Raw genomic sequence first — 10786 nt, 5'->3', positions numbered from 1 at the left:
TAGGCGTGTGAAGCATCTAAATTTGTTAGTACGTGTGAAGCATCTAAATTTGCAGTGGAAGATGTTATAAACACGATGCCGAGCAATGTAGTAAGTTTTATTCTAGATTTTTTGCCATTACAAGATACTGTGAGGACCAGCATCTTGTCTAAAAACTGGAGGTATAAGTGGACTACGATCAACCAAGTTGTTTTTGGCAACGACTTTTTTGAGTACATAATGAGAACAAAAGGGGACGTTGATGGTAGGATTATAACTAGAGTTCTTGTTTATCACGAAGGCTCCATAACAAAATTTGTCCTCGATGGTAGGATTATAACTAGAGTTCTTGTTTTTAATTAGAATTTAATTTAATATTTATTACCGATCTTATTATTATTGTTAATAATTTGTATGTAGGCCATAAACAAGGATCGTGTAGTTTCATCTCCTGTTACTTATGACCAAGTAAAAGCCGGCATGATGGGTTACCTGCAGCAGCTTCGGAATGTGGACATTGTATGCCTCAAAGACTCGCACGTTGAACTATCGATCATCAAGTGTTTACTTGATAATTGTTGTTTGTTACAACTCATAACGATTGCTATTTACGATTTAACTCGTAATGGAACTGTTAACCGTGGTCGTTACTTTGACTTTGCTGCAAAGCTCTTGCTGCTCTCTCGAGCCTCTCCCGAAGCTAAAATCTTATTCTGGCCCTAATTATCTGTTTCTTTTTTATTTTTTTAGTATTTGTGTTTTAGACTGTCTGTCAAGTTTCAACTCACTGCCATAGGTTCTTGATGCTTTATTTTATTTCTTTTTGTTGATCCTTGGGCTCTTTCTCCTTGGAACTGGCTATTTTGTTTAATTTAGACAAAGTTCCTTTGATATTTAATAAAAACTAGTGAAATGACCCGTGAAAACACGGGTTTGTTTAAACGAAACAGTTTAATAATATGTTTTAGGTATTAAGTGAATGTAAATGTTAAAGTAATTTAGTTTATTGTCCCGTGGAACCATGGATTCCGATTAAGAAATTTGTCGTTGATTTTATAACATAAAGTTCGCTCAAAGTTGAATATTTATATTTATATTTTTAATAATAATAAATGTCTTTTAATTTTTTAGAAAAATAAAATTACAATTTATGAGAGATTAATATTTTCTTTTATAAAAGATTTTGTATTATTTTTTAATTAAATTAATATATAATTATGACATCTATCATTATAAAAAGTAAATGATAATTTAGCTTAATGATGATGTCATCATTTTAGAGGTTTATTAGACTATATCAGTGTTGCAAAAATCGGAAAACTCGGCCGATTTCTCGGGGAGAAATCGGTTTGACCTCCCTGTCGAGAACTCACTTTGGAATCGGCCAAAAAATCGGTCAACGACCATAAATCGGCCAAATCTCGAAAAAATCGGCCAAATCTCGGAAAAATCGGTCAACGGGTATTGAAGGGTAATCAAATGTAGTTTTTAAAAACGGAATGCAAAATTGGTTCTTAATTCTTTTAGATAGATAGAGCGAATGTAGTGAAGAAGAGAGAGAAAGAAAGGAAAAAAAAAAAAGAGAGAAAAGTAGCAAACGGTGGTAAAATGATATGGAGATTAGGGTTAGCATGTGAACAACTACATAGTGTGGTTAAATTATTGGTGTTTTCTTTTTTGTCAAAATAATGGGCCGGCTTAGCATGTGAAGAACTACACGAGCCCACCAAGTGATTTAAGAAGAATTGTACAATGAGACGACAAAAATATTTTTTACTTTTAATTTATTTTTATTAGTATAATATTTTTGTAAATAAAAGAATAAATTTGATTTTAAGTTGTAAATATTAAAAAGAGAAGGTACTATCTTAAATATCGATCATCTGACAACAATTCTCAACCATGTGATTTATTGAATATTTTTTAAATATTTTATTATTACATTTGAGTTTGACGATTAATATGGATATAAATAAATTATGTCAATTAATTTTGTTAAAAAAAAAAAAAAAAATCAGGCGCAAGTACTATCACTATATATTCTAATCATTGTGAGTAGCATAGCAACCCACCGTAAATAACTTCAATTCATTGGCAAAATAGTAATATGCTTTTTTTTTTTTTTTTTTTTTTTTTTTTTTACTTTTCTTTACAGTTTTTCCCCATTCCTTTAATTTTTTTTACGTTCAATTAACCTGCTATTAGCCGTCCAAAACAACCCATCTTGATTAACCGATCTAAACCACCCCGCAGCGAAGCGCAGGTTTTTTTTACTCGTTATAACCAAATCTGATGAACAAGTCATATCTGAACTTAGCCCAAAACCTAATAAAAAGAGTTCTAGTGGTACTGCATTGATCTTAAAGTTTACTAATTTGGATGTCGTTCCATTAATTAAGAAACTGAATGAGATATTTAAACGTTATGGAAGTTTACAAGAAGCTGAAACTCGAATGTTGAAGAAGAATGGGGGTGAAATTGGTGTTTAAGAAACGATCTGATGCAGTATATTGGTGTTCCAGTATATTTGGACTGGCTCTCGTTAGTTACTGCCTAGATTTCTAGCCGACACCTAGGAAAACAGTTACAAATAGTACTAAAAAGGGGGTGAAATCAGCGAAAGCAATGTAGTTTTTAAAACAATTTAGTGAATTATAAGATCTTCTTAATCGTTCTTGGTAAACATATATGACTTGACTTTTTATCGCTAAAGATAACCTATAGGCTATAGTAAACTGCTTACTGTGGAACTTATGATCAATTTGATGTGAGAATTACATAATTTTGGTTTATGAAAATAGACAAGGTTCTGAAAAACTAGCATTTTTCTAATTTAGTTTGTGATCTTTGTCCAAAATGTGTGTACGTTGTTAATGTGCATTACATATGTTCATTGGCTATATGTTTTCTATGTGTATTTTTTTATTGTTAAACCCTTAAACAAAGGGGGGTTTGTAGACATAATCGTGATGGGCAAGGAATGATTCATGTTTTGATAATGTTATGAATGGAGTATATCTGTAGTAAATGTGTTTGATACAGGGCTGAAGCAACATTTTACCTGGTGAGATTTGATCGAATACTAGTAGTAGGATTGTGAACTCTATGTTTATTGGTATGCAATTTGGTTGAGCTATAAACAATGCCTTTATTATCAATTCAGGATTAAGTTTGTAACTTAATATATTAAAATTTCTCTGTGAACAGTCTAGTATGGTCTAAATACTATGTACTTGGTGTGGAGATTAGCATATAGGTAATAAGTATCCTAAAAAAGTAGTTAGGTTACAAATTATCCCTCCGTCTCATTATAACTATTTAGCTTACTATTTTGAGTCGTAGTTCCATTGTAAGAGTTAACATTGTTGTTTAACAAACCAATCAGAAAAGACAAATAAGTAGAGATAAACTTGACTGCTGAAAATTGTTTGACCAGTCAGTGTGTGACACTTGACTGGGAGAGGGAGTATATAACTTGGACTTATATGTTACGAGTAACAAAATCTGAGGACCTGATTTTGTCATTTAAAACTAGAGGGTGTACAATTTTAAACTTGAATTTTTAGGAATTTATAGGTTCCAATAGAAAAAATTACAGCCTTGTCTCTAAACTTTGTATGAAATCACGTAGGTCACCTTTATCTTTATTTTTGAATTAGTTGAGACATTGAATGATCCAATTTTTACATGCACTACAACAAAATACTTGATTATTCACATTTATTTGATTGGATATACACATTTAGAAGTGTGTAGAATTATACACTACACGCTTGAGGCATGCGTGTAGATTTTGCCCGTAACAAATTCTAATAGAATGTACACGCTTTTAAAAGTGATATTATGAATTCAATTTTCATGCTTCAAAGTGTGAGGACCTTAAGTGAATTTCTCATACTTTAAAGTGTGAGTACTATAATACACTTACTCACATGTCAAAGTGTGAAGATTTGAGAGAATACATGAATCTCGTTTATAAGCGCATGAATTTTGAGACTAAGATTTTGACAAATACACACTATGAAGTGTGAGGATTTGAAGATTCTATCATATATATTATATTCCTTATTAATTTAGTAAAGTATATATATTATTATATATTCGTAATATATATCATTAATTTAGTCTATGTCACCCATAAATTGAATAGACAAAGATACAAACTAAAATATGATCCCTTATATTCAGTTTTGTAGTCATTACAACAAATTTTCTGTACTTGTACAATAAAATAGGATTCCTACATCAAATTACTCCAAATTTGAAATACTTATTATGATTTATATATGGTATTATGTTCTTGAAAATCAAAAAGCACCAACAGACTGCCATATGCATTGAAGAAGATATCGGTAGTCCTGTACTCATCTTTGACAAAAAAAAAAAAGCCTTAAACACACAAAAATAGATATAACATGTATGAAATTCATTACAGAATATTTTAAAGTTTTAAAATAGCTTATTGGGAGATTGGACATTGAACAATACTCCCATATCTCAACATTCAAGATAGACCGTAAAAATCAGTGAACATTGAGAAATCTTTCTTCATTTTTTTTAACAGTAATTTAACCAGAAAGTGCAAAACTTTATGTTATAGCGGGTGACGATAAAAATCAGTGAACATGTTCAAGATAACGTACCTCCAAATGAATCTTTAAGCAGCCTTGTTACCTACACAAGCAAGTGAAAGATTGATAGACTTGTCTTCCTCTAATGTGTCCCTGTTACAACAAAAAAGAAACAGAGTAAGTGAAAACGCTAACTTAAAAGTATAGAACATGGTGTACTAGTTGGTACAGATGACACATATATTGGTATTTTATATTTTTACCTCAAAAACTAAAAGGTTTCATATTTATATTTTCTTAGCCCTTTTAAAGCTCAAATATCAACCCAATCACAATGAAAAAGTACACCTTTATTATTTCTAAGATACTTAAAAGGCGAAATATGTTATTTAAACATCAGATAATCAAATGGAAAAACACACATCCAAAGACCCCCCAAGAACAACTCTGAGCATCGAAAAGTTTCAAGTGCAGTTTAACTATTATATTGCAAGTACGCATCTATATCTTTTTAGATTCTTTGGAACACTGAATAATAAAATTTATAAATAATACATGTGTTATGGAAGTGATCTACAATTAATGGAATAACATAAAGGATCTGGAAGTTACATCAACACAACAAATGTCTTCAACATGGCTACATTATTGTAAATTAGCTACAACGAATGTAAAAACTAACTAACCAAATTCGATGAAAGCATATCTAATTTCTTTCAGGACAATATTAGAACTAACCAAATTCGATGAAAGCATATCTATAAGCTTCTCCACATCAAAATTTGTTTCTTAGTAATTCAAATCTAAGTAAAAAAAAACTAACTTTATTATACTCTCCTTGATTATATTATATACCTATATCTAAAAGTTAAAATGGAAATGAATAGTACTATTCCTTTTTCAATTTTCACAAACTTAACCCTTAACTTTCATAAAAATACAAATCGGATCCCCACTTTATATGTATATTTTTTCTCAAATTTCACAAGCTTAACCCCCAACTTTTATTAAAATACCAATCGAACCCCCACTTTACTAACTTTTTTTTTCTTTCTAATATTCAATTTTCACAAACTTAACCCCTAACTTTTATTAAAATACAAATCGAAACCCCACTTTATACGTAAATTTTTTCCAAATTTTACAAACTTAACCCACTAACTTTTATTAAAATACAAATCGAACCCCCACTTTACTAACTTTTTTTTTTTAAAATAAAACCCGAACGCTAAAAGAAGCAACTTTCACAAAAGGAACAACCCTTCAATGTTATGTCGAAAAAAATTCTTTTTTACAAAATAGATCCAGACTTTTTTTTTGACTCGCATTCAAAACGAAGCCCCGACGCGAAGCGAGAGCTCCACAACTAGTTAATTCTTAATAGTTAATCAAGTGGAGAGCATCTCTTTAAATGGGACTTAATGACCATCTTAAATGTTTCATTACTTTTAATTTAGATTTAAAAAGATATCATTTGAAAAAGAACTTTTAGCAATACTTGTGCGCTTAACATTAATTATAAGCTAAAAGTGTCATTAAGGCGTCATTAAGTGTTTTCGTGACCAAAACTCATCGTTTTCACCAACAACCACGATGAAGAACACATAAAAAGAAATCAATCAACATGAAAACAATAAAAAAAATACAACGTCAAATTAAAACCTAAAAATATAAACCCTGACCTCTTTAATCACAACAATTAAAACAATCAGCCAGTTAGACAAACAAATTAGAAAAAATATAACCTCTTTAATCACAACAAAATCGTGACCTATAAATCAGACAAACGACAATTGCGTTTTGAATTTCCGGACTGAGTAGGTGAGTGTAGGTCCAGGACCTTTCAGAGAGCCAATTTCACGAAGGACCAACGATAGACGATTACAGTGGCAGCGCCGGCGTTTAATTACTGGCGGACATCACCGAAGTTGAGCGAGGGTGGAAAAATTTTGGGGCCGGTATTTGATTAGAAACAAAAAAATGGAGAAAGAAATGCAGAAGGAGACAGAAAGCTTAAAGGGTATGGGTGGGTATGGGTGTAAATGAGTGGTAAAGATAAAAGCAAACAAAAAAAATGTGTGGCAAAGAATAAACCAAAACGTGAATAGTATCCATTGTGAGAGGGGGAAGATAACGTGGACCAATCAGGATTAAGTGTTATGTTCTCTCAATTGAAGTTGTATAGTTAGATATTTGGAATGTTTAAGTTTTATTAAATTGTTTTATTTTTTGATGTAGTAAAAATAAGATGTTGTACTAATTGGAGTAAAATTAGTACCTACTGATGTGCAGAAGGATGTGGGTTACCTCTATGTTGTGTGAGCATTAAGAGCTTGTAATTAATGCATTAGAAAGTGTACTTAGCTACTATTCATGGCACTTTATGTTTTAAATACGGGTTGTACTATATGAAGTGAAAGTTGTACCTAATGGGGTGGGTATTAATAGTATGAGGATATTTTGGTCTTTTTTGTATTTGTTGAGAGTATGTGATAGTAGAGTATGTGATAGTTTTTAAGTGGGTGTTGTAAATAAGAAGGTTGGGAAGATAGGAGGAAATGTTTATCTTTTAGATAAATGGGTAATGGGTAATATTGAAGGTTTAACGGTTGGTTGTTAGATGTGTTGGATTATAAGTTGTAGATGGGTCACTGAAAATTTAGGTTTGGAATTTGGGAATGATGATTCATTTGAGAACGTAAATAAAGGGCACATGTTCTAATTTGGGAGATTTGAGAGAGCTTTTAACGTAGATGGACTAAAATAACTTCACGTGATGTGTTTTAACTTAACGGAAAAATATTAACTTTTGTTATCCCTAAAGTCATTCGTGAGATATCTTGATAGTTCGAGGGTCAATAAAGTCAAAAATAAAGTTTAAAATCACCTTATCCAAAGTTCAACGACAAAACTTTGTCTTTATTTAAACATAAAAGAATAAGGTATCATAAATAAATCTCTCCCTCTCACACATCTCCATTCACTTCAAACCCTAATTTCAGACTTCCGTTTTTTTATTTATTTTTCCTTCGAGCAGCTTCATCGATCCGTCTACCAGGTCATTCAAACAAAAAGAATTGAACTTTATTTTATAATTCCATCAATTAACAATTTATTTATATTTTTCTCGGTCGCATGACCTTTAATTTGTCCTCTAATCAGCTTATAATCGACGTTTTAGTAAAATCTAATTCCAATTAAAATTCAATACGAAAGTTGATTCATCTTCTCCGTGCCACGAGCTAGCACGGCGGCGGAATTGGCCACCGTGTTTTCGCCCGGATCTCTGTAATTCCTAAGGTATCAGCGGAATTGGCCACCGTGTTGGTTCATCTTTTCGCCCGGATCTCAGACCACTAGTCCCAGTTAATACCTAAGGTATCTGCTATCTCTTATATATATATATATATATATATATATATGTGTGTGTGTGTGTGTGTGTGTGTGTATATTAAGTTGTGTCTTATTTGAAGAGAGGGCTGCTAAATGTTTAGACTTGATGTTAGGTAACGTGTCATAAATAGATAGATAGCTTCGGGTTTATAAGATCTGATCATTCACCAAGTTGTTACCTTTACTGATCATAAATTATGTTTTTTTCTTTAATGTCAGAATAATGGAATCGACTTCATCTGTTAGTACGTGTGAAGCATCTAAATTTGCAGTGGAAGATGTTATAAACACGATGCTGAGCAATGTAGTAAGTTGTATTCTAGATTTTTTGCCATTACAAGATGCTGTGAGGACCAGCATCTTGTCCAGAAATTGGAGGTATAAGTGGACTATGATCAACCAAGTTGTTTTTGACAATGACTTTTTTGAGTACATAATGAGAACAAAAGGGGACGTTGATGGAAGGATTATAACTAGAGTTCTTGTTTATCACGAAGGCTCCATAACAAAATTTGTCCTTGACATACCACGTCACAAGAGATTTGATGATGACGATATCTATCTTTGGGCTAAGTTACTATCTACAAAAAGTGTCAAAGAGATCGTTATTGTAAATAAGAACATAACACCGATTGTGTTGCCTACCCTTCTTTTCTCTTGTGTGGATTTGAAACATTTGAAACTTTGTCGTTGTTGTTTTCATGTTAATGCTGCTGCTGCTGCTGCTAGTCTTGGTTGCTTTCCGAAACTTTTGTCATTGGAGTTCGATTTGGTAAATTCTTGGGAGTTAGTTATAGGTTTGTGTCCTCTACTGGAGGTTCTGAAAATTTATCATCCACGTTATATAACCAACATGAAACTCAATGACTTTGCAAAACTTAAAAATCTCAAATGGTTATTTTTGCAATTAAGTATGTTTTATCATGATGATGCTGTAATCCCAGGTTCGGATATCTTTCAGCTCGTGGGCTTTCTTCCAAAGCTTCATAGGCTCACTCTAGATCTTCATAACTGCAGCAGGGTAAGGGCCTGTTTACTTTCTACTTAATGGTCTTACTTAATGGTCTGTTTCTGTACAGCTCTTAATTCAGTAAGTAAAATTGTTGTTTTTTGGCTCTTAATCTGCCTCTTAATCTGAAAATTGGTTTGTTTATGAGAGACATAGAATTAGACACCCCTCCCCATTAAGAGCCAAATGGAAACGGAGGCAAACTAAGGAAAAAAGTAAACAGCCAGCCTACATACATTCATTCAGTCAATCTTATGAGTCTTCTTTATTTAATTGCATCAACTAACTTTTATTTATTTATTTATTATTATGTATATATATTTTTTAAATAATAGTTCATGGTAGACGCTGCCGCTGCTGGAAACCTTAAGGTTCTTCAGGTTTTGGACCTTGATTATGACAATTGCGCAATGGTCTCCTTTTTCTTTGACTTGATTCAGGGGTCCCCGAATTTGGAAATCCTTAGGATAAGGGTAGGACTTTGGAGGAAACATTTCACACTCACTCCTCATGTACACTATGTTTTTAATTAAAATTTAATATTTAATACTGTTCTTATTATTATTGTTAATAATTTGTATGTAGGCCATAAACAAGGATCGTGTCTTTCCATCTCCTGTTACTCTCGACCAAGTAAAAGCCGGCATAACGGGTTACCTGCAGCAGCTTCGGAATGTGGACTTTGTATACCTCAAAGACTCGCACGTTTAGGGATGGCATCGGGTCGGGTTTGGTCGGGTATAGGCAATACCAAACCCAAACCCGATTAAGAAACTCACTCCCAAACCCGGTACCATAACCGGCGGGTAACCATTAACTAATTAATCGTCGGGTAACGGATTTCCCCACGGATAATCGGGTAACCATTTAATTCAAATCAAATTAAATTAAATGTTAAAGGATTTACAAACTACATTACTATCTGATATTAAAATGTTAAAGAATTAATGTTAAAGAATCTTGCTGTGCAGCTTGTTCATAATAGCATCCAAGGATTAATCTCAGTTACATGTCTGTATTTGGATGTAATGTATGCATGTTTTTCTTGTCCATTTTGGTGGGCCTTTTGAAGTGGGCTAGTAGGATATAAGCCTAGGTTGGTATTTGTTTGTAACTTTCAATGTAATATATTAAATAAACTAATCAGGTATATTGGTCGGGCATATGGGTCGGGTATATGAGTTTTTATTTAAAACCAAACCCGAACCCGAACCCGAACCTGAACCTGAAATGTCCCGTTCTTAATGATTAAAAACGTTCCATATTAATTGATTTCGTTGCGAGGTTTTGACCTCTATATGAGACGTTTTTCAAAGACTGCATTCATTTTTAAAACAAACCATAACCTTTATTTCATAGATAAAGGTTTTAAAAAGCTTTACGTAAATTATCAAATAATGATAATCTAAAATATCCTGTTTACACACGACCATTACATAATGGTTTACAATACAAATATGTTACAACAAAATAAGTTTCTTGAATGCAGTTTTTACACAATATCATACAAGCATGGACTCCAAATCTCGTCCTTATTTAAGTATGCGACAGCGGAAGCTCTTAATAATCACCTGAGAATAAACATGCTTAAAACGTCAACAAAAAATGTTGGTGAGTTATAGGTTTAACCTATATATATCAAATCACAATAATAGACCACAAGATTTCATATTTCAATACACATCCCATACATAGAGATAAAAATCATTCATATGGTGAACACCTGGTAACCGACATTAACAAGATGCATATATAAGAATATCCCCATCATTCCGGGACACCCTTCGGATATGATATAAATTTCGAAGTACTAAAGCATCCGGTACTTTGGATG

The 10786-nt window shown here is 32.4% G+C and overlaps 1 protein-coding gene and 1 long non-coding RNA gene across 2 annotated transcripts; one reads left to right on the top strand and one right to left on the bottom strand.

Annotated features, from left to right (window-relative positions):
• Window positions 1-4203: 4203 nt before the first annotated feature.
• On the bottom strand, window positions 4204-6567 carry LOC139896080 (uncharacterized). Its single transcript, XR_011776122.1, has 3 exons — window positions 6296-6567; window positions 4623-4703; window positions 4204-4347 (listed from the first exon to the last, which is right to left on the bottom strand). It is a non-coding gene; the product is annotated as an uncharacterized lncRNA (long non-coding RNA).
• A 1599-nt stretch (window positions 6568-8166) lies between these two features.
• LOC139899961 (F-box/FBD/LRR-repeat protein At1g13570-like) lies at window positions 8167-9663 on the top strand. The gene is made up of 4 exons (XM_071882782.1): window positions 8167-8740; window positions 8888-8964; window positions 9288-9425; window positions 9538-9663. The coding sequence occupies exons 1-4, from the start codon at window positions 8167-8169 to the stop codon at window positions 9661-9663; spliced, it is 915 nt and encodes a 304-aa protein (XP_071738883.1).
• Window positions 9664-10786: the final 1123 nt, after the last annotated feature.

This window comes from Rutidosis leptorrhynchoides, chromosome 3 (assembly GCF_046630445.1).
Source record: "Rutidosis leptorrhynchoides isolate AG116_Rl617_1_P2 chromosome 3, CSIRO_AGI_Rlap_v1, whole genome shotgun sequence".
NCBI classification, from domain to species: domain Eukaryota; kingdom Viridiplantae; phylum Streptophyta; class Magnoliopsida; order Asterales; family Asteraceae; genus Rutidosis; species Rutidosis leptorrhynchoides.
Note: the sequence above shows the minus strand (reverse complement) of the source record. Positions and strands in the feature narration are given on the sequence as shown.

What these genes read in the sequence shown, in the direction of transcription:
- LOC139899961 (XM_071882782.1), top strand. Translation starts at nt 8,167, where the DNA reads ATGGAATCGACTTCATCTGTTAGTACGTGTGAAGCATCTAAATTTGCA. An exon ending in TTCTTGGGAGTTAGTTATAG is followed by an intron (nt 8,741 to 8,887) that starts GTTTGTGTCCTC and finishes CTGTAATCCCAG; the next exon opens with GTTCGGATATCTTTCAGCTC. An exon ending in TGGAAATCCTTAGGATAAGG is followed by an intron (nt 9,426 to 9,537) that starts GTAGGACTTTGG and finishes ATTTGTATGTAG; the next exon opens with GCCATAAACAAGGATCGTGT.